General features: G+C 39.2%; 1 protein-coding gene across 1 annotated transcript in view; it reads right to left on the reverse strand.

Moving 5' to 3' along the window:
* The window catches only part of TBXAS1 (thromboxane A synthase 1), a 237,438-nt gene that overhangs the window by 95,277 nt on the left and 117,192 nt on the right, over nucleotides 1-24,969 (reverse strand). The window contains exons 7-9 of the mRNA XM_074193562.1: nucleotides 23,934-24,082; nucleotides 20,355-20,485; nucleotides 12,038-12,334 (exon numbers count right to left, since the gene is read on the reverse strand). Coding sequence (XP_074049663.1) covers nucleotides 12,038-12,334; nucleotides 20,355-20,485; nucleotides 23,934-24,082 — 577 coding nt within the window. The remainder of the gene's footprint in view (nucleotides 1-12,037; nucleotides 12,335-20,354; nucleotides 20,486-23,933; nucleotides 24,083-24,969) is intronic.

Below are 24,969 nucleotides of genomic sequence, written 5' to 3' on the forward strand. Positions count from 1 at the left end.
TCACAAGAAAGAACAGAATACATATCTTTCTCACAAGAGCTTTACCTAAAAAATCAACTTGCTTCTGGTTTGTAGACATGTTCTCATAGTCTCTTTGTCTTATGTGTATCCAGGCTACTCCATGGACTATAAGAAACACGTCCAATCAGTAAATGATTAGTTGGTTCAATCAAATATTTAATACTGAGGAAGTGCATGGTCTAGGCTCTGAGGATAAAAACAAAAAAAGGAAAGCTCCCCTGCTCTTAAGTAACTTGAATTCTATGAGGGAACTCCACCTACATATGGGAAGAAATACCAATCTCCACAAAGTAAATTCAAGGTAATGAGGACAGGGGGTAGCAGGAAAGGCCTCCTGCAGAAGGTGACAACTGAGCAGAACTGTGAAACAAGAGAGTAACTTCAAGAGAATTGGTTGAGGAGAGATTGCATTTCAGGATGGAAGAGGGGAGGTGATTGTGCAAATGCACAGGGATAGGAGATGGAAAGGCATATGGAATGTTATGTTGTAAGGACCATCAAGGTAGTTGACTTGGTTAGACTGAAGAAGGGGTGAAGGGGAGCAATGAACAATAAGCCTAGAAGGTGAGGATGAAGACAGGTTGTGAAAGGCTTTAAGTGCTAAATGGAGAAGTTTGTGGTTTATCCTAGAGGTAAAGGCAGCTTCCGACCCAGATCTGTACTTTGGCAGCACTTTGGCATCTATGAGGTGTGTGGGCTAAAGAGAACAGAGAAGAAAGCAGGAAAATCTTTTAGGAGGTTATTGAAATAAGACAGGAGAGAGATGGCGAGGGCTTACAGTTGTGTAAGTGGGATAGAAAAGGATGAATAGAAGAAATGCTGGGGAGGGGAGGAGAGGAGAAGGGGAGGAGAGGAGAAAGGGAGAAGGAAGGGGAGAGAAAAGAAAAGGGAAGGAGAATGAGGAGATGAAGGAAAAAGAGAAAAAGGAAAGGGAAAGGAAAAAGAGGAAAGGAAAGGAAAGGGAAGAGAAAGGTTGGAAAGGAGAAGAAAGAAAAGGGGAGATTAGGATTTAGATGATGAACCAGCAAAAGTGACTGAGAAGGATCAAACAGATGAATAGGAAAACCAAGGGAGAGCAAAATCCTAACAACCCAAAGAAGAGAAAAGATGCAGAAGGAAACAATGGTCAGCAATGTTAAATGTAGCAGAGAGGTCAAAGAGAATTAAAATTGAGAAAAGGTCACTGGATTTGGTAATTATGAGATCATCTAGTAACTTTGGAGAGAACAATTTCAGTTGATTGATGAGGTTGGAAATTTATAAGCAAGGGACTAAGATGTGGGTGAGAGGAGAGGAAGTGGAGGCAATAAGATTATAGGAATTATATGGCTTTTTTTTCTAGGAGTTTAGTTGTGAAAGGGAGAAGAAATTTAGGATGCTAGCTGGAGGGAAAGGTAGAGGTTTTTTTTAGGAGAGAAGACTTTGGTATGTTTTTAAGCAACAGAAAAAGTCAGGAGATTGTGAAGAATGTGTGGAGAAAGAGTTGGAGGGAGGAGGAAGGGGGGAGAAAGAGAAGGGCAGGGAGGGAAAGAGAGTACTAGGGAGGGGGAAAAAGGGAGAAAGGGAAGAGGGGGTAGGGGGAAATGATGGGATAGGCTCAATTGACACCTAAAAGGATTGTTTGCTAATGCTATTTTTCATGTGAATAATAATAATAATGTAATAACCAGCATTTTATATCACTTTAAGGTTTGCAAAGGATTTTACATATGTTATCTAATTTGATCCTTGCAATAGCCCTGGGAGAAGGTGCTGCTACCCCCGTTTACAGTTGTGGTAAGTAACTGGGAAAGGTCTGAAGCACATCCAGCTTCAGGACTTTAATTCCTGTTTATTTCCTCACCTAAGATCATAAATTAAGAGAAGGGAGGAACCTCAGAGGCCATTGAAGAGCAGTACCAGCATATTACAGATGAAGAAACCCAAGACTCAGAGAGATTGTGACTAGTGTGAGATCACTGAATCAGAGGCAGAATTTGAAATCAGGTCCCAAGAGTCCAGAGTGAGTACTATTTCTGCTTTATTAGCTTCCCATCTCTGGTTTCACATTGTGCTACTGTGCCATGTAATTCTTTACAACTATAAAACTCAGGAGAAACATTAAGTCCTTTACAACTGGCAGATTGTGGAATTAATTTGCTCAGTCGTGTGGTTAGTCGGGCTAGAACTCGAACCCAGGCCTTCTGGTGCATAATTCAGTCCTCTTTTCATTATACCACACAATCTCCTCTTTCTCAAGGTCCATTAAATCTTAGGTTGTAGGCAGTGGGGCCCCAGGAGCCTCTTGGGTGCATCCATAAACCCAATTCAGTTTGGTATGTGTTCTCAGGTGTTGATTCAGGCTTTGATTCCACGGTTGCCATGGAGAACAATGAGGCCACATCAGCATCAGCAGCAGGAGCTCTCAGCTGAAGAGAATGCAGGGAAGAAGGAAGGCGGGGCTCCCCCTGCACAGCTGAGATTTCAAATGCCCAAGGACCCAGGGAATACTGAGCAATGCAAATGGGGTGCTCCTTGTCTACCTAGTTCAGTAACTTAGGGAGTCCTTCAACCTTAATCCTACACCCTGGAGTTTTAACTTGTACTCACCCCACTGGACTCGGTAGCCAATCTGGTCTTGTCTCCACTTCTCCCTCAAGTGGGTTGAACACTGATCTCAAACCTCTACCGTAGACCTTGGCTTTTCCTTCAGACCCTGCTATTGTCTCTCCTTTGGTATACTTAGTCCTCAAACTTAGTATCCTCTATCTCTAACCACTGATATCTGAGCCTACAAGACTGTCCCAACTAAAGTCTCTTCCCACTTCCTTGGGATGCTATAGATTCCATGAAGACCATTCTCTCTTTCCTCCACCAGGAACTTAAATTAGGCATGCACTGAGAACTTGTTTGTTCATTTTTTCTTTAAAGTCAGATAATGCTTACTTCATATAGATAGATGACACTAATCTTATCAGTAGGGTCTGGATTGGACATTATTTTGTCAGAAAGGGGATGGATATATGCTAAGATCACCAATTTCTTTCTTAACTTCCTCCCCCTGTAATTTGGGACATATTTTTAAGACAAGGTTTGCTAGGGTTTATGCTTGGTGCTTATGAAGTAGATTCTCTGTAAAAGTCCATTGGCCTACCCAGGAAACATATCTGATAACTTGGGCCCCATACAAGATTCTAAATCTACTAAGCTAAGCAGATCCAAATGTCCTCCTTTAACAGGAGAAAGAGAGGTCCAGTCAAAAATTTTAATTATGCATCTATATTAGCTTTAAGACAATTTGGCAGCAATAATAAAAAAAATAATTATGATGTTGATATGATAAATAACAATAACTGACTTTTCGGAGTGCTTTGAGGTTTACAAAAAAGCTGCTATAAATATTCTTGCAGGTGATGTGCTCAACAGTTCTCTAATGTCGATAATGTATAATCCTTATTTTATAAGTGAAGAAACGAAGATTCAGCAAATGAACAGAATTGCCTGTAATTATATAGTTAATGGACAAGAGACTCAGAACTAGAACCCAGGCCTCTTGACTACAAATCCAGTGCTCTGTAGCTACTTCCAAGAATAGTTTTTAAAGTTTTAAAAATGTGTTTTTTCTCAAAATGCATACCTTGTGGTCAAATTATTCTAAAGGAAAGGCTGTGTATCAGTCCAAATGAGTTTGTGATTAATTTACAACCAGGCTCTGTAGGGCAGATTTATATTAACAATTAAGCTGAAGGAAAATGGACCATAAATTTTGACTGGGCACATTGAGCCCTGGTGAAAAGAAATGAGTAGAATTTAGCCAGATCAAAAGTCAATAATTTCAGAATAAAGTAACAGAGCAATGGGGGAGGTCAGTTTACACGGATGGAAGGAGTTAGCGTTTTTCTTCTTTTATCTCCAAAATCCAAATTTAGCTAGCAGTCTAAAATGCCAACATTTCAAGGGTTTTATGAATGATGAGACACATTTTCCTATTTTATAACCAGAGCAGCCACTAGTTCCAATCCCTAATTATTTCTTTTAAGATGTTATTTGTTTCTCTCATGTTGCTGTGTCTGCACATGCAGAAAGAAAAACCAAGAGCCTTGCTTTCTCCAAGTAGACCCCAGCACTAATCCTGTAGCTTGGATGTTTTAGGTTTGTAGAAAATATTTGCTAAATGAATGAATGGGTAAATGACTTTTAAGGGAAGGGGAGGGGGAAGACCCACTACAATTTCAAAGTTGGACTCTTCATTCTCCCTTATCCCACTCTTCCATTCCATTAACAAGCCAATACCACCACAACTTCTCTGGTATACAGCCCCTTAATTTTCACTTAAGCTAGCTCAGAACCACATCCCTTCTCACCTGAATTCTTATATTGGAGCCTCCTAATCAGTTTTCATGCTCTCCCCAATTAACAAAATAATCTTCCTAAGGTACAAATCAGACCACATCACCTCTTTGCTCAATAAACTCCCAAGATTTTTTATAACACATTTCTCTGGTATTCAGAGCTCTTTAATCTAATTGAGCATCACTTTCCTTTATCCACCATTTGGTTCAGTTCAAATGATTTTCTTGCTGTTTCTAACATTCAACTTAATTAAACATTTATTAAGTGCCTATTATGTGCCAGGCAAAAAAAAAAGATGTCCCTACTCCCAGGAAGCTTACAGTCTATGGGAGAAGACAATACTGACACTATCAAAGCTCAGTTTAAATACTGTTCCCTAATTGCAAGCTTTTCTGGTGCCCCTCCAGATTCTAGTACTCCCATTTGCCTCCAAACTCACCTTTCACCTTGTATGTATGTATATAAATATATATGTATGTAGGTAGGTATTTATTTTGGTGACGCAATAGGCTTAAGTAACCAGTCACACAGCTAGTACTATCCAGTGTCTAAGGTCAGATTTGAATTGAGGTTCTCCTGACTCCAGGATCAGTACTCTATCCCCTGTACTAGCTAGCTGCCCCACTGTATTTATTTTTAATATAATCACGTACATTGTTTCCCCTGATAGAATGCAAGCTCCTTGGGGACAGGAATTTTTTCATTTTTATCTTTGATGCCTTATCACTTGACATCTTATTACTTATGTCCCTCTCACATAGAAGGTAATGTTTGTGTATTGATCCACCAAATAGAAAGAAATAACACAGAGATGTCAGTTGATTCTTAGCTATAATATAAAGAGAGAAGGTTAGACACTACTTATGACCTCAATTAAACAATTAAACAAACATTTATTTAGGCTCTAGCACATAAAAGTCTCAGTGCTAGGAGGAAGCTACTTAGAAAGACAAGGAAATAGTCACTGCCATCAATGAGATTACAATCTGTTAGGAGAAATATGAATGCATACAAAATGTATTTTCAAGAGGGAGGAAGGCAATGACAAAAAAAGACAAATTGACAAAGGTCTGACAAGAGGGGAACAAAAAAAAAAGCTGTGTTTTGAGGGAAGCTAGGGATTCAACCAGATAAAAGAGTGTGAAAATAGAACAATGACTGTGTGTAGGTAACAAAATAAACCTGCCATTTAAACACAAGAATATCAACACAATCTCCAAAGTGCCAATAAAACTTGGAGAGATGAGACTCATGGTTGGATTTTTGGCAGTTGGAATCTATATTTCAAAAGAAATAGAGCTACAAGCACCATTTTAAAAAAAGGTATCTATTCTTATGCAAATCCATGAACTTGATGTGCAATGCATTTGAGTTAGGAAAAATAAGAGAGAAACAAAAAGTGTTGTGAGAACATACTATATACTATCTGGCTATATATAGTAGATATTGATGATGTGTTGGTACCAATAACAGCAACTTTCACAATGGGAGATACAGAAGTGATAGCAACTTCAACTATATTGATATTGATGGAGAAAAGAATTTTATTAAAACAAAAGAAATTTAAATTCTTTATTTCCCTTGCTGACAACTTCCTCCTTTATAGCAGAGGAAGCAACATAAAGAACTACTATTTTGAGGATTAACTTTGACCTATAAGAAAGAATTGGCTGATGATAAGCAAGTGACAGAAATTTCAGGAAAAGTGACTATTCTAGAGTTCTTAGGAATAAGGAGAAGGAATTTTAGATATTATAAAACTTGTATTCTAGATGTTCATTTTAAAAAGTTCAGAAAAAAAGCTAAAAATTATTTAATGGTTAGAAACTTCAAGTGGAAACAATACATTAAAAGAGATTACAAATACTAAAGAAATAAGCAGGAAGTGAGGAAGAAAAGAGAGAGGCATTTAGGGAAACCTGTGTGATAACACAGATAGCTCCCTGACTGGTCCTTTTAAAAGGATATGTGGGTCCTGGAGTGAGGAGAACCTGAGTTCATATCTAGCCTCACTTACTAGCTATACGACCCTGGGCAAGTCACTTAACTCTGATTATTTCCCCCCAATTTTTTTTTTGCAAGGCAAAGGGGTTAAGTGACTTGTCCAAGGTCACACAACTAGGTAATTATTAAGTGTTTGAGGCCAAATTTGAACTCAGGTACTCCTGACTCCAGGGCTGGTACTCTATCCCCTGTGCCACCTAGCTGCCCCCCCCCCAAATTTTTTAAAAAAGAATATGTGCAAAAAATGGAAGGAAAGGCATATAAATAAAGAAGATTACAAAAAGATAGGGCAGTTAGATGGGGTAGTGGAAAGAGTGTCAGGAATACTCATCTTCCTAAGTCCCAATCCTGCCTTAGATACTTCTTGACTATATGTGACCCTGGGTAAGTCACTTAACTGTGTTTGCTCCAGTTTCTTCATCTATAAAATGTACTGGAAAAGGAAATGATAAACTCCAATATCTTTGCCAAAAAAACTCAAAAGGAGTCACAAAAAGTAAGGCACGACTGAAAAATGACTAAACAACAACAATACAAAAAGATAGTGTGAAACTAGCAGAATATCATCTGAGTTCAGAATAAATCAAGATGTGGAAAGAAATGCCAGCAACAACAAAAAGGATTTTTAAAAATATTTTTAGAAAGAAGAAAAACCAAGGAAAAGTTCTTCACTCTGTTTGGAGAAGATGAAGTGATATTAGAAGAGGACAAAGTGATGGCAGAACCATTCAATTCCCATTATGTTTCCATAGTCTCATCAATATGATTGTTCCTTTTAAAGACAAAGACCACAGTGAATTCTATCCATGCCCTCACATAATTTCATTACAGGTGATCCATTCAGATGGGTTGGAGTCTTCCTCACTTATGCCTGACACCAATAGGATATGATCCCCTGGTTGTCCTCTGCTCTTGCCATGTTCATTTCTGAAGTACCAGCCTTATCTTCATTCAAGTCACCAAATATCAAGCTATATGACAATTTAATTTGGAGCATCTTCTCCAGTTTTTCATAGTCTCTCTACCTCTTCATCCTCTGCAACTGGTGCTGCTACATAAACTGCAAGTATATGGCTGCTGGTATTTTTTTTTAAATACTTAATTCAAGCACTGCAAAATAGATGACCAAATGTCCCATGAAATGTTTCTTAATTACTTTGGGGAGCACTCTAAAACCAACTCTGCCAGCAGCATTATTTGTCTTTCCAAGAGGAATCTGTGAGTCATCCTTCCATTTAGCTGAGGATTTTTGGTTTTTTTTCTGGTTTAATTTGTAGGATGAAAGTGAAGCTTGATGTGATTCCATTTCTAAAGTATAGAAGGTCCACTCATTGATTATTGAACAAATATCTCACATTTAGAGTAGCAATAACTAGATTTTTAAAACCATGATTCTCAGTATCTCAATCCCCTTTCCTGTCACTTTTAGTCAGGACAGAGGGTTATTTTGTATTTTTCTTTATTTCCTGGGTTGTTGTTGTGGCCAAAGCATTCGTTAAGAAATGGTCAGCTTAATGATGATGAGCCTTTTCATATTTAGTCATACTACTCCTTGGAAAGTAGATTCAGTCCAGTGATGGGACCAACATTGTGAGCCTTTCCAGCAAAAGCTTATATGCCACTGGAATAACCTTCAAGAACCCAGGCTGTTTTCATTCTCACAAAGCAGCATTTAAAGAGGGTTTTCTGGAGTGATTTTACCATAGCACTAGGCTGTCTTTATGAATTAGATGATTCAATGTGGATTGACCTTCTTGCTGTTCTTTGAAAATGGTCACTAGCTGTCTCCCCATGCCAGAAATGCTTTCATACCTCATGCCCACCTTTTGGGTTCCTTGGTTTCTTTCTCTACTCAGTTCGTATCCAACCTTCTTTAGGAGGCCTTTCCTGGCTTATTCTTACCACTCCTCGGGCCTTCTGAGATTACTTCCTACTTACACTATGTATCTTGCAAGGACCTATTTGTTTACATATTGTCTCCTCCTTTGCAATGTGAGGGCCGTGAAGTTTGATGTTTTTGACTTTTTTTTACTTCTAACACTTTGAACAGTAAATGGCACATACCAAGTACCTAATATATTATTATTGATTGATGGATTGAATAATATTGCTGTTTAATGGATTTGCAACCTAAACCATGTTCATTTATATCTTGGTGTCAGTCTTTAGTAGAGTCTCTGGGAGCATACTACAGCACTTTTCAGCCCTGTCTTGTTCAATGTTTTTATCAGTGACTTAGAAGAAGACGTAGTAGATGTGCCTATCAACATTACAGAAGGTATAAATCTGAGAGAGCTGGCTAATATGAGAGCTGACAAAATCAAGATTAAAAGGGATATCAATAGATTGGAACACTGGGCTGAAACCAAGAAAGATGAGATTTACTTCACTACATTAAAACAATGTGTTTTTTTTTTCTCTTAGCCTTTCTGTACCATGGAGCCCCTTTGACAATCTGGTAAAGCCTATGGACCCTTCTCAGAATAATGTTTTAAAGGCATCAAGTAAAATACTTAGGAGTATAAAAAGCACCAGTTATTGAAGTTCAGCTAACAGAATATTGAAAACAAGTTCATGTACCCCAGATTAAGAATCTATGATTTTAAAGATCAGTGACAGTTCATTGGTGTGGGTATACTCTCTACTATCTTGGTAGGCAGTTCTTTGATTTACTGTGGCCAAAAAAAAAAGGTCAACATTTGTTGGCCAACTTTCTGATGATGAATCTCTGAGAATTTAGCTAGTCTGATCCTTAGAAAACAGTACAGGTTCCACTGCCAGGCCCTACGCTTGAAACTTTTCCAGGTTGGCTTCTAGAATTTGTGCCTTGTTAGCATAGCTTTTGGGGACTCAGCTTACTTCCACATGATGCTGAGGCAACAGAATGGACTTCAGCGTAGGTAGGTTCAACTGAAGAGAGACAAATACCAACTCCTGTCTTAAATGGTAAAATTTTTAAAAAGTAAATTGCCCATCTATAAAAAGCACTTCTGAGGGTTTGAATTGACTTCAACCTTAGTATGAGCCAAGACTGAGATGTGACTGGTCAAAAGCAAAGCCTCTTAGACTGTTGATTGTAGGACAGTGTCTAGATCAAAAGAAATGCTGAATCATTATAATCTGCAGGGGTTAGAACACATCTGAAAAATCCAATATCAGACATTGCATTCTAGGAGAAACAATAATGATACGGAGTTTGTCCAAAGGAGCGAGATCAGGAGGGTAAGAAGTCTGTAAACCACATCATACGAGCAATAGAAAAAGAAAATAGAGTTACTTAATGTGAAGAGAATCATACTAAGTGGAAAGTGATTGTGGAAGAAGGACTTGACTTATTCAGTGTAGTTGTAGGAGGCAGAATCACAGAATTTCAGAGCTTGAAAGAAGCTCAGTCATCTAACCCATAGCTGAAAAGGAATCCTCATTACAGCATACCCAAGGAGTATTTATTCAGTCTCTGCTTGAAGACATCCTGTGAAAGGGAATCTACTCCCTCCCAAGGCATCCCATTTCACTCATGCTTAGCTCTAATTTTCAGGAAGATTTTCCTGAAATCAAGGCTCTTTTCAGCTTCTGTCCATTGCTCCTGGTTCCTCCCTCTGGGGCCAAACAAAACAAGTCTACATGGAACTAGAATGAATGAATGGTTAGAAGAAACCCGGAGGCTGGATTTCCATTCAACCTATGGAATTGTTGGAACCACAGAAATTTTTGAATACCATCCAAGTGGTAGATGGCTGCAGTGATCCTTGAAATATAGGAAAATAAGGACATTCTTGTTAAAAAAAAATCAAAGTTGTCCCCAATGGAATGAACTGCCTTGCATGTTTGCCAGTAGAAGTGTTTAAGCAGAGGCTAGCTGAGTATCTGTCAGCTTTGGGGAAAAGTCTTTTTAACTTCATTTCCTCTTCAGTGAAGTAAGAGGATAGGAAGGAAAGGAAACAAATATCTATTAATATACCACTAACAAATATTAATTAATGTACATTTATTATGTCCACCAGGCACTATGCTAAGCACTTTACAAATATCATCTCATTTGATCCTCACAATAATCCCAGTCTTAGGAAGTGTTGAGAGGTAGATGCTGTTATTATTCCCATTTTACAGATTAGTAAACTGAGGTAGGCAGTGGTTAAATGACTTCCCAGGATCATAAAGCTAGTGAATGTCTGAGGTTGGATTTGAACCCAGGGTTAAACTAATCACATCAGGTGTTCTTTTTTTTGGGGGGGGGGTTGCCTAAGGCCACACAGCTAGGTGATTATTAAGTGTCTGAGACTGGATTTGAACCAGGTACTACTCCTGACTCCAAGGCCGGTGCTTTATCCACTATGCCACCTAGCTGCCCCTGCACCAGCCACCTAGCTGCCCCACATCAGGTGTTCTTAATTTAGAACCCATGGCTTTATTTCAGGGAGTCTAAGAACTTGAACAGGAAAAAAAACCAGTTATATTTTCACTAACTTCTTACTAAAATTTAACATTTCTTTCCATTTTGAATTTAAAAAATTAATGTCAAGATTCATGACTCAAAAAAGTTAAGAACCCTGCACTAGAAGCTCTCTAAGAATTCCTATAACTGAAAAAAATCTCTGTTGTTCCATTCCAGAAGGAAGGGAGGATGAACTAGATGGGCTTTAGTTCCTTCCAGTATTAAGATTCTCAATCATAGATGGCAGAACATATAGAGCAAGTAAGGATCATTGGGATTATCAAGTACAATCCTTTCACTTGCCCATAAGAAAACTATGAGCTCAAAAGAATAAGCAATTTACTGAAAGGTGGAGGTTCTTAAACTTTTTGGTCCGAAGACCCCTTCACACACTCTTAAAAATTAAAAATTCACTCTCTTAAAAATTACTGAGGATACCCAAAGAGTTTTTGCTTGCATGGGTTATATCTATTGACTATATTTACTGATAGTTATGATAAAATCTCATTGCAAATGGGGATTATTTCATTCTTTGTTCTTCTATGCCAATACCTAGTACAATGACATACAGCAGGTACATAATTAATGTCTATTGGTTAGTTGAAAGTTATCTACTTTTAGGATTAAGAAGTTAAAGTGTCTTAGAATTATGGTAAAAGTAGTTTTAACCTCATGATCCTAAAAGGGTCAGACCACATTTTGAGAACAGCTACTCAAAGGTCATGGGCAACTAGGTGATGAAGAGGAGCACTGGTCTTGGAATTAGGATGACTCATCTTCCTGGGTTCAAATCCAGCCTCAGACACTTACCAGCTGTGTGACCCTGGATAAGTCACTTAACTCTGTTTGCCTCAGTTTCCTCATCTGTAAAGTAAACTGAAGAAGGAAATGACAAACCACTCCAGTATCTTTGTCAAGAAAATTCCAAATAGGATCATAAAGAGTTGACACAACTTCAAAATGACTGAACAACAACAACTCAAAGGCAGAGTCAGAACCAAAACCCAACTCAGTTCAATGCTCCTTTTCCTTTTCCATGTCGATCCTACCTTTAGCTCTTAAGGTTGAGGATTATTATTTAATATTTATATAACTAAAATTTACCAAGTGCTTATGAAATATTAATTCACGTGTCATTGCTAGTAATATGGATATCAAATGCCACTGTACCACCCACCTCCTCCCACCAAGACCCAAATAGACATCACATGTGTAACAATCGAATCAGATCAGATCTGTACTCACATTTCTCTCACTGAATTTATCCACCTCTCTCAGGAGCTTCTCCTGGCAATCAGAGTTGGTAGCCAACAGGTAGGTGACAAAGGAGAGAGTGTTGGTGATGGTTTCATAGCCGGCAATTAGAAAGATAAAAGCTTGTCCCACTATTTCATCTGTAGTCAAGGCCTTTGGACACATAGATTGGTGGGTGGAAGTTTCTCCATCCTGAATGCTTTGTCTGACAGTGTCAAAAAACTCCATACCAACAGAGGAAGGAGAACCACGGGCATCTAGGAGTATCTGGAGGAAATCTCTTCTTCTCTAGGAACCAAAAGGAGAAAGGATGCACTTTCAACCAATCAACAAATATTCATGAGGCACTTATTACATACCAGGCCCTGTGATAGGAACTGGGGATTCAAGGAATAAGGAACAAAACATTAATGTAGAGGAGACAAATATGCATTAAAGCATATACAACATAGATGTAAAATTAATAAATATAAATATGTACAGAGTAGTTTAAAAGAAGGGGACTAGAAGTTGCTGGATCAGCTGAAGCTTCATGCAGAAGATGGTGCCTGAACTACCTCTAAAGGGAAAGAGATGTGAAATCTTGTCCTTAGGATTCTTATGGACAAAAAAGGAAGAATGTAGGGGAATGTGCCTGAAGACAATTGAAGAAATGAAGACCCAAGCTTCTGGCTGTTGCACCTTCTAAATTCTCCCAATATTCTGTCACAGATGACTTGTACCATTTCTATTCCCAGGTTCTATCAGTCCAATTCATCCAATATTTGAAGGTTAATAGAGCTGGCCCCAGGGGAAAAATGTGAAGGAATTTGTTTTCAACTGTCTCCAATTCTTTCTACTGAGTTCCTTTTCCTTCTCTGGTGCCCTCTTTTCACCTTTAGGTACTGGCTGCCTCAAGATTCCTTCCTGTCTCCTGTTTATCAATCATTTATATTTAAATGTGAGGAAGTGCTAGTTGATGGGTTAACCCCACTTAAGAATATTTGTAGTTTAAATCTTATCTCATTGTGGAATGAAGGAGTCAAATAGCTTGTTAAAGGAATTTTGGGTTTCATTCACCATGCCTACTTATATGGTAAAGTCTGGTTGAATCCAACTTATGCAGAGGTTACTCACAGTCTCTCCCTTCTAGATAACCTCCTAAAGGAAATCAAACAAAGAAAGAGGCGATCTTAGTCTACTATCAGGGGCTGGGTGGGGGTGGAGCTAGGTGGTCCAGTGGATAGAGCATCTGTCCTATAGTCAGGAGGACCTAACTTCAATCTGGCCTCAGATGTTTACTAGTTGTGTGACAGAGGGAAAAGTCACTTAACCCTAATAGTCCCCCCACCAAAAAAATCTGCTATTGTGGTTTTGTCAGTTTTGCTTTGTTTTGTGTTTTTCCCAGATGCAGGCCAGAGACTTTTACGGGTCCTTTCTTCTGGAAATAGATCCCTCTTTCTCACTTTCCTTTTAACCTTTTTTCCTGCCCATTTGCAGGTTTCCCCTTCTCTCCTCTAACCCATTCTTTCTCTGCTAGCAAGATAAAATCCTCTTTTCCTGGTATTCCCCTGCCCCTCTCCTTTTCTCCTAGTCCCCTTCCTTCTGTTTATTCTGTCCCAATGAACTCTACCCTTTCCTCCCTCCTTTCTCAGCTTCTCCCTTCTCCCTTCCCTACGGTATTCCACTGTTGTTAAAAAAAAAAGCTCCCTTTCCTACCCCTAGACCCCCTGGCCTAGGCCCCAAACTCAGTGGCCAACACTTTTGCTGCTTTGAATTCTTTTGTAACTACAATGCAAAGGCCAGTTGTTTTGGGGGTAAGAGCTGAGAAACAGGCATGCTGTTCCAAGACCTTCCAAGATGGGAAGATATCAAAAGACAACTGTAGGGGTGAGGCTGGGGTGGGGAGGGGATTTTGCTTTTGTCCTGGTTTATGCAGAGGCAGAAGTACATGCATCCTTAACTGCTGGAGACTTGAATATAAGATGTGTTTGTACACATGGATTTCATGGGTGATGGTATCAGAGAAAATGCAATATTGATGCTATTTATAAGCATTAAAACATTAACAAATTAAGCAGAAAGGTCATGAAATATGGTTTGGGGATGTGATGGATGGTAAAGGCAGGGGTGCACTAGTATTAGCTGAAATTGGGAAGATGATTGTTAATTTTTTTCTTTCTTTTCTCTGTGACTTGTCCAAGTTCATACAGCTAAGGTAATCATTGTTTCTGAGGCTGGATTTGATTCTACTACGCCATCTAATTGCCCCTTATAATTTTGTTTTCATTTTTGCTTTTTGGCAAGTGGGATTGTGTGACTTGTCCAAGGTCACACAGTTGTAAGTATCCAATGTCAGAGGATGGATTTGAACTCAAATCCGCCTGACTCCAGGGCTGGTGCTCTACCCACTTCACCATCTAACCCCTGATTGTTAAATTTTTAGTGTGAGTATATATGCCTCAGAAATGAGCAAACATCACAAATCAGGGACTGATTTATTGCTTTGTAGATTGTCTAGACTTTAGAAAATTGTAGAGAAGATATTAATAATGCAGATTAGACTTAAAAATGTGTGCTGAAAATATTTTCCCTCCCAAAGAGCTGCTTGTAAAACCTAGTAGCACTCGCCCTGGTAAAGGGATGAGTAGTTACAGGAGCAAGTGGTTGGTGCAGTGGATGCAGTGCCAGGCCTAGAGTCAGGAAGACTCATCTTTTTTGAGTTTAAATCTGGCCTCAGATACTTACTAGCTTTGTGATCGTGGACAAGTAACTTAATCCTGTTTGACTCAGATTCCTCATCTTTAAAATGAGTTGGAGAAGAAAATGGCAAACCACTCCAGAATATTTGCCAAGAAAACTCAGAATGGGGTCAAAAAGGCAGGAGATGGAGGCAGCTACCCCATGATGAGACTCAAAGTGATCATCCAGATTCTGACATAAAACAGAACTGTTTATCTGGGACATAGTGAAGACAGGGTGTTTTTGTTCACAGACCTAGTTCTTAGTCTCTTTCACGACTAACCCTGGGGTCTTATTGACTTTTCTCTAGTTTTTAATCTCTCCCTTCTTTGTATCTGTTTTCACTCTGTCCTCCCTCTGCTTGTCTTCGTGGCTCAGACGGTCTGAGACTGTCCTCTCACTTTATTGATTTTTCTAGAGGTTTTCTGACATATCTTTCCAGATTCTTCCTTCTTTGTTCCTGTCCCCTTTAAGTATTCACCGAGTGTCCAGGCCCAGGGCTACCTACCACCTAGCTGGATATTCAGGATCTACTTAGCTTTGTCCCTCTTTCCATCCTTTTCTGTGTCTTTCTCTTTGACCCACTCTACTTCTCTAGGGCTATCAAACTTGCCTGCTATATGGGACAGCATCATTGTCTTCTGTGTATAAGGACAGAAAGAATTCTAGAATAGTTGAGCCGATGTGAAGTCGTTCAGGACAGATGGATGAAAGTCTCCGAATTGAGAAAGTTCACAGCCTCCCTAATTCAAAAATTCTGATGTTTGCTTTTTGGCCAACTGAAATCTGCCCTGATTCATTAGAGGTTTTTGGCCTCTCATCAGTCTATCAAATGTCAAGCAATTTGCTTGCGCCTACAGGTAACCAGACAGACAAACAGCCTCTAAACCACTGGGGCTGCTTTGTGAGACCTGCTGTGAGGGTCAGCCCTCATCTGTGTTGTTGTAGAAGACAAGATTACTCATGAGATAAATCGGGAAACATGAGGGTGGGAAGGATTACTGGTTTCCAGATTCTGTTCTGGCCTTGCCTATCTAAATAACTAAAGATATCAATCAAGGGAATTTATGAAGTCAGAAGAATTGGATTTGAATGCTTTCTTTATCACTCCTTTAGTGAATTTTTGTACATCACCTCTCTGAGCCTCCAGTTTCCTCATCTGTAAAATGATATCTAGATTATCTCCAAGATCTTTTCCTTATGATCTACCTTCTCACCTGCTCCATCTCATCTGTAGAAGATAAGCTTCTTGAGGGAGGGAGCTATTTCCATTCTTCTCTTTGTATTTTTAGAAGCTAGCACAGGGTTGTAAATTCTTTTTGGTTTTGTCTGGGCTTATGATTTCATTGGACTTCCCAGGTGAGAAAATACCCTCCTCTAGTGCATATTTTGCAACAATTCTGAAATACCTAGTCTTGGTTGTCTGAGGCATGGAGATGTTAACAGACTTACCCAGGGTCATACAGCCAGTATTCCTTAGAGGTAGCTTGAACCTGGGTTTTCAAGATCCCAAAGCTGGCTCTCTGTTCACTATTCACTAAGCCACAGTGCCTCTCCTACCTAGAAATTTCTTAATAAATGTTTACTAGATGGAATTGAAGGATAGAATGGGGATCCAACTCCCCATCATTCCCTTGGTCCACGCCTCTTCTTTCTAACCTCAAAGAGCATCTATGGCCTAAACTGAGGAAATAAGATGCTGACAACAGATGGGTGAAAGTTCTCTTTCCTGTTGGAAAGGAACCTACCTCTTTTGCCTGAAGTCCTGGAAGCCAGCCTTAAATTCCATCTATGATTCATCGAACCAGCCCTAGTTTTGTTCTAGCCCTCGGCTCTTGAGCATCTATTTTAAACTCATAGGCTTTGGTCTGGTGGGGACAATAGGCAGGAATCTCTGTCCCTGAGACTTATTTGGAGGCATCCCCGGGGATGGAGGTAGGCAAGGCTGGGTCTGCGGCCCCCCTCTGGCAGTCAAAGCTGCTCTCGGTGCCCCCTCACTTTCATAGGTCCTCAGCTCTCCTAAGTTTCTAAATGGATCTTAGCTCTTTCTAGAACAAATGTTCTTAACATAAATTTTTCATTGAGAAATATTCAGGTCATAACTTATATGTCCATTATTAGAAAAAGAAATTGGGAGCCTCCCAGATCAGAGAATCCACAACTCCAGTCAGCTGACATACAAAGAAAACTCAGTTCTTTATATTTTGTATCATTCCATTAAAACCCAGTTTTTGTTTGGAAGGTGAGTTTCTTCTAAAAGACTACTTTCAGAAATATGGATTGTAATACAAAAGGAAATGTTCTTGTCCATGATCTTGTCATTAAAATGTTTCAGTATTTCAACATAATTGGTTTTCTTTGGAATCCTGTGTATTTTATTTTATGCATTTAAAAGCATTATTCTGATAAGGGGCCCTCAGGCTTCACCAGGCTGTTTCCATGTCACAAAAAATGTTAAGAAATCCTGACCTTGAAAGCTCCATAAACGAATAGTATTGAGACTGAGATTTTTGCCCTTCAACAGCTGTAGGGAGGGGAGAGGCTGTTTGAGTATCTGTGGGACTAGAAGGGGAGAGTCAGGAGAACCATTTCCATTTATTCTTACAATACAATGATGATTATTTCTACAATTTTGCCCTCTGAATGTGAAAGGTTCTTGGTTGAATCATGACATAAAAATAAACTTAAATATGCACACCAGTAAAAAGAGGTGTCTTATTCCCCACTGGCCATGACTCTGGAGAAAAAAAAATATTTACCTTTTAACATCTGCACTGTATTTAGAAAATTTTGAGCCAAGTTTTCTTAGTATTTGAAGGACTTTACCTTGACATAAGTAGCACTGCATTCTTGCTTTTTTTTTTTTTTTTCAGATTGGCTCCTTGTTTGAAACGGTACTCCAGTTCATAAAAGGAGAAGCCCCAGGCAAGCTCAATAATTGGATCATCAGCATCCCCTTCCCTCGGAAGTCATTCAGTACAATGGTTATAGAATTTGTAGACTGATTCTCCCACCTGAGGGTTGGAGTCTTGGACTGATAGAAACCCTTAACAGCCTGCCTCTCAACTCCTACTCTATCAGGAACATGAAAAAGGAGAGAACTTTCTTCCCTTCAAATCTTTGCAAGGGTTGTGGTTTCCATCTTTAGAGTTGAGAGGGGAGGGAGGGGGAATTGATGAGTTCTATTCTCTCATATTTTCAAGGACTTTTAAGTTCAGCTCTGGAGCCAAAGATGTTCGGAACACATACAAACAAAGCATCCCCACTTCCAAGTTCCTGGTACCTTTGCCCTACACTATCCTCTCTACTGGAGCCCTGGAGGATGAAGTAGCTCCCTCTACACATAGCAAATGACCTCTGATTTCTGATTTTTAGTCAGTGTCCTAACTATTAAATCCTACTTCCTCCCATTGCTAATCCCCAGGAGCCTGGATAGAATTGAAGGATAGAAAGCTTTAAGAAAGATCTTTTCCAAGCAATATCCCAAGGAAGTACAGCTGAATATAAAGACATTTAGAGCCTCTTGCTCTAATTTAATCATTTTCCTTACTGTAATCAAGCCCTCAAAAAACAAGCAGGCATTTTAACATTAAACTCTAGGAATATCCAGGATGAAGTCATTTCCTTTACTACCCAAAAAATACTGAGCCATGAGGCTGTCCTGGTTTGTAGGCAATTTTAAGCAACAAATATTTAATGAAAACCTACTATGTGCTGAGGCTATAAAAGTAAATTATAATCTCAGATGAAAATAATAATGTCTCACATTTATATTATGTTTGTATTTTTCCATCATGTTTTTTCCTCAGAAGACTGATGGGGCTGGGGGAAGTTGATCACCTACAGCAAGTAATATAACAAAGAAATTATTTTCCATTACCATGGATTTTTGAAGAGACTTTTGTAGATAGAACACTTAGAGTGATAAAAATCTGAGTTCAGGGGCAGCTAGGTGGCATAGTGGATAAAGCACCAGCCCTAGAGTCAGGAGTACCTGGGTTCAAATCTGGTCTCAAACACTTAATAATTACCTAGCTGTGTGGCCTTGGGCAAGCCACTTAACCCCGTTTGCCTTGCAAAAACCTAAAAAAAAATTTGAGTTCAAATTCTGCCTTACTGTCTGGTTGTGGGTAAGTCAATCTCTTCACCTCATTTTCCTCATCTGCAAAATGGGGATAAAAAAGCCCCTACATCTTAGAGAGTTGTAAGGATGAAATGAGGCAAACATGTAAAGTACTCTACAAATGTAGACTCCACAAATGCTAACTAGTATTGTTATTATATTCTCTACATTGAAAAATGTAAACTGCCTACTATGTGTAAAGTCCTGAACTAAGCATAGGACACATAAAAACAAGAAAACAAGACAGTCCCTATTCTCAAGGAGTAAAATTCTGCTAAATGGAGGTGAAACATAAAGGGCAGCTGGGAAGTGTGGAAGTGTGGAAGGGGCATTGGCTCTGGGTGGAGTGGGGGCAGATGAGCTCAAGGCTGACCCTTCTCAAGATATGGAAGTTTGAGGAAAAGACTGGACAAGAATTGGTGTGGGGAAGGAACAGACAAGATCAGACATATAATTGTTTGACAGTTGACAGTTTCAGTCAAGATTCACTTATATTTCATATTGTACTGTGTTATCATATGCTACATCAGTTCTAGATTATTAGAAATAATGATTCTAGATTATTAGAAATAATCATTAGAAATCCTTAGCATATGAGGCAGATTCATTTGAGTTATGAGTAGGGGAAGACCATCCTCAGAGAATTTGGCCTCTGACTTCACAGTGTAGAGGAAGGAGAAGACCCCAAGACAGATAATCTATTTATGGAGACAGTTATTGGGAGAGAAGGAGCAATGTGTCTTCCCTTTCCCTCTCTTGGCTAGCTAACATACTCTTATCTTCTCCTCAAGTTTGAATTTCCCTCAACCTTCCACTAGGAGGTTATGACTCAAATTCTTTATCCATAAGATGATTATTGGACTGATTGTATTACCACCATGCTAAAAAGCAGGCTATAGAGCTTTTCTAGAAACCAGGAAGATCTGGGTTCAAACTGGACTCATTCTAACTGCTTGAGGACCTCTGGGAAAGTCATTTAACCTCTATGTATTTTAGGTAACTCTCTAGTACAAGGGCAGAGACTGTCTGAAATCATTTGGTCTAATGCTGCCTTGGCAACCACAGGTGGGATTTGAAATTCAATAAATTTAGTAGTTTTTTTAGGGATGAATTAATTAAATGTTTGGCCAAACATAGCAGGCTAATTTTCAAATTAATAATTTTGTATGGCCCAAGAATGACGTATAAATATCCAAATGACCCTTGGCAGAACAAAAGATTCCCCACCCTAGTTTAGAATAACAAGTTTTAGAGAAGGTGCCAGCCTATATTGGCAAAAAGAAGTTTTCTATACCCATGAAACCACTGGTTCAGTTCCTATTGCCCTCATTACATTACAACATTGTCATGAGGATCAAAAGCAGTTTCATTCAATAGGCACCAAAGTGCCTATTATGTGCAATTAGTGCCTTCTAGAAAGAATTTTATAATAGGTGTCTTATCTCAACCACAAAAATACTTTACCTGTTCTTCAGCTTGCTTTTCTCGGAGATCAATCATATTCTTAATGACTTTATTAAAAAAGGCACTCAGTTCATCTCTGTTCTTGTTGGGCAAAACTCGAGCCAGTGGGATCATAATGGACGGAAATGCCACTTAAGAGAGAAAAACAGAGGGAGCCATAAAGAAGGGGAATAATAAATAGGAACTGTTTCATGTCAAATATACCTGGGAGTCAACTGTTGTCATGTATACTATCAACAGAAGGGTTAGCCAGATACTTCTTTCCTATTTAAAGGTTACAGAATTTCACTAGGCAAATACTCTAACACATTGGAGCAAGATCGAAAGAGGCTCTGGGATCAGACCTGGATTCAAATCCTGTCTCTGATTTTTACTTCTTGTGTGACATTGAGGCAACTAGGTAGGCTAGTGGATGGGACATACGTCAGGAAGACTCAAAACATGTAAAGTACTTTGAAAAGCTTTAAGTGGTATATAAATGTCAGCCATTATTTAACCTCCCTGGGTCTCAGTTTCCTTAACTGAAAAATGTGATAGTATAATAACTAGATGTTCTGTGAGGTCTCTTCTGGCTCTTGATCCAGTGATCCCTGTCAGGAAACTTGTCTAATTCATTCGCTGTGGAGTCACTTTCCACAAGGAGTTGTGATTCTTGCCTTCTGTTAATCCAGCCAAGAGAGGCTGCTGTACTGGAGGCAGGGTGCCTCCCATCATAACTGACTGGTCCCCTAGATGGACCTGGACCTCCTGTTTCATCCCCAAGCTCTCAGCACAAGGTCTTTCCCCACTTAATCCAAATGGGTCAAGACCACACCTTCCTGGAAAGGAGAAAGATTTAAGCTTACTTGTTTAGACTCTGACCATGGGTCAAGAGAAGCATCACAGAGGATGTTACCTTGATTGAAAGGTGGCTACCATATTACCATATGGCTTGTGGTAGTGACTCAGAGCCAGGCTCCCCCAATGCATGACATAGTGAGAGGGTCTCTGATCATAGAATCAGAAAATGTGGATTTTAGTTTCAATTCTGGTAACTTATTAACTGTTCCACCTTGTACAAATCAATCTCTTGGAAGCTTGGTTTCATCATATGTAAAAAGGGGATAAGAAAACTTTATAGCACCTATGCAACCTCAGCTCACCCATTTGTAAAATTCACCAGGTTTTCTCCAGTTTATACTCATATTACCTTCTCACAGGGTTATTGGGAAGAAAGTGTTTTTGTAAACCTGAAAATGTTTGATATTATAAATGTGAATTATTTTTTATTGCTGCAGCAGCAATAGAAGGGTGATGTGGCTGACCTTGGACATTCTAGTGCACTCTTGTTATTTGGGCAGGTCCAAGTCAGGTTCTACATGTGAACCCAGGCTTGGTTACATCCTGAGGTTGAGGGAGTATAAGAAGGTGGGCTAAGGCATGTCCTGACTTCCTCAGCACCTAAAACTTCAGTGAGGGGGCTGATGCAGGTAGTGACAGCTCCATAGAAAAATGTGGACCAAAAAAACATGAACTGAACGAAGATATGTATGAAATTGATAAGAATGGACAGAACTGCCAGTAATATAAAGAGAAATAAGACATTTTAATACTACTCTAAAAGGGTAGGAGATTGAAAATGGGAAGGAAATGGAGGGAATGAGAAATAGGTTTAAAAATAAAAATCAATGAAATTACACCCAACCCTCCACACAATGGAAGATCCATTTGTCACCCTATTTGTCTACTACTAAAAATGGTAGTTTAGAAATCCTGCACTGATGCTTCATGGTAGTGTGAAGGTGACCCTGTTTTTTCTTTTTAGTTTCTTTGTTTTTTTGAGAATATGCTAAGAGAGACCAAGCTCTTGGAGGTCCTACCAAACTTTAAAAGCTTCAAGCACTGGATCATCAATGGATTTGTCAGAGGACTAGCCTAGTGTTTGGTTGATCACATGACAAATTTTTTCTGTCATCAGAACCCATCTTTTAATGGACTGAGTGAGATCTGGATCAGTTGATGAAATCAGAGATTCTTGAAAGATTGAAGTAAGTCCACAAGGTATAGTGGGAGCAAAAAAATAACAATTCATGAAAACCACAGCCTGAGAGTCGGAAGACTGAGGTTCTGGTCCTAACATTATGACCTTGGGAATGTAATATTCACCAACTGGGGCCCTGTTTTCCCCATTTGTAAAAAAATGAGATGGAATTTAGACTACTTGGTTTTTAAATGTTTTCTAGAAATTCAAGACTTTATCTAAAAGGTCGATTTTGAAAGGTTTAGCAGAAAAAGTGGGCTTATGCCTTAGGACCAAAGAAACCATACAATATGTCTTAAGCAGGTTCAAAAGCAAAGGTGGCAGAGGGCAGAATGTTTGACCTGGAAACAACAAAAAGGTTTGCTTGGCTGGATTGAAGGGAATCACAAGAGATGAGATCAGGGAGAAAAAGGAGTCTGTTATAAACTGGATTCCATGACAGTGAACTGGTGCAGTGGATAGAGCCCAGGTCTGGAGTCAAAAAGACCTGTGTTCAAATATAGCCTCAGAACCTTACCAGCCATGTAACCATGGGCAAGCCTCTTAACCCTGTTTGCCTCAGTCTCCCCATCTATAAAATGAGCTGGAGAAGGAAATGACAAACCTCTCCAGTATCTTTGCCAAGAAAATCTGAAACGGGGTCATGTAGAGTCAGACATGACTGAAAAATGACTAAACAAAACAGCATTCACAAAGATCTGCTTTGGAATAGTTAAAAGCATATTGTATAGAGATAGGATAGTTAAGTAGAAAATCAGGTCCACAAAGATAAATGAAAAACTTTAACCTTTATTTCTCATCTGAAAACACCCCCAAATTGCTGAAACAAACAGTTTCTTGATTCCAGGCCCACTGCTCCATGTAATCAGACCACAAATAGCAGCTCATTGGGAACAATATAACATTTAAGTGACCAGACAGGATTGAAGCAAGGCTAACCTCCTCGAAGAACCTGGATAGCACAGCAGAATCATGGACTTTAGAGGTCATCTAACCTTCAGTTAGTTATTCCTATGTTGTCCTCTCCATTAGACTCTGAGCTGGTGGAGGACAGGAATTGTACTTTTTTGCGTTTTCTTGGATCTCCAGCCCTTAGCACATACTTAATGTTTGCTGACTCATGGCATGGGCATCTTTTCTCTAATATTCATCATTCAACAAGATCATCCAGATTTGTCCAGAAGACTCTCAGAAGCCCATCCTAATTCTAGATGGTCCTATTGTTAGGAAGTTGGTCCTTGCATCAAACCAAAAATTGACTGCTGAGGAATTTCCATCTATGATGCCTAATTCTGTCCCTGGGGCCAAATCTAATCCCTCTGCTAAAACTATGTCTCTCCCTCAATCTTTTCTGAATTGAACAACCCCAGTTCTTTCAACTATCCCTCAGGTATTTGCCAGGTACTCCATAGAGTCACCTGTAATTGCTATATTTTTCTAAGAGATGGAGGATTCCTAGCAGTCAACCACCTTGAAAAATGTCCTATGGCTAAGCATTACAATAACCTTCCCATGCTACTCTTTAGAGTTTATCTACCATCATCAGAAGTTATACTTACAAATTAAAAGCCCAACAAGTTTAGGAATGGAAAATTGAAAGAAACGTCTGCACTGCTTCACGAAAGGATGGTCAGGGGTCTTCTGAGAGTCCACTTGGAATCCAAAGGCCACACTGGCAACCACATCAAGAGTGTAACAGCCATAGCACCTACAGAATAGAATAACCAGAGTACCCATAATACATAAGGATAAATGGGACTTTTGCAGATTTAGTTGCCTTCACACCAACACATTTCCAACTTCATGGTCTACAGAGTGGGTGTTATTACTGATTAAGCCCAGGACTAAGAGGACCAAGATGCCAAACTGCCATGACCTTTCCCTTTTACAATCATTTTAACACTTTTAAGAACTAGGGCAATAAGAGCACATTCCGGAAAAAGACCCAAGAACATATGGACAACATTATGGAAAACATACTGTGGTCTAGAAATAAATAGAAGGAAAGACTTCCCTTTCCAGAGGGTCCTGCAGAAAATATCAGTACTTGAATTCTGTCTGGATTCTACCACTCAATTGGCCATTTACAAATCCCCCCCCCCCCCCATTTCAACTAATGAGTTCTGCATAAGCAATCAAGAGAATTTGGTCTGGTGGTAAAATGTCTGAAAACACCTGTGCTTGGTCTATGCCTTTCTTGATGAAAAGAGTTGATTCACTGCTCTGATGTAGGTGCACAGTTTGTTTTCTCTGTCAAAAGTTTAGAGTAAAATCACACTTCATTTATATGACATCCTCTTGGGGAAATGAAGTGTTCCACATAAGCAAACTTTCCAGACAAGCAAAGTTTTAAGGGGCAATCATTTTAATGCTGTAACTTTTTCATTTGAATCATTTTTGGATGAAATCTTTCTAAAATATGGCACCATTCTAGCTTTAGTAAATAGAACATATAGAATATAATTTGCCTTTAGTAAGAAAGGACTCTTCTTTCAGCTCAATCAATCCATTAGCAATCATTGATTAAAAACTTGTATCTAACAGTGCTCAGCTCAAGAGGTATAGAGAAAGGTCAATAAAAATCTCTGCCCTCAG

This window comes from Macrotis lagotis, chromosome 7, assembly GCF_037893015.1.
Source record: "Macrotis lagotis isolate mMagLag1 chromosome 7, bilby.v1.9.chrom.fasta, whole genome shotgun sequence".
Taxonomy (NCBI): domain Eukaryota; kingdom Metazoa; phylum Chordata; class Mammalia; order Peramelemorphia; family Peramelidae; genus Macrotis; species Macrotis lagotis.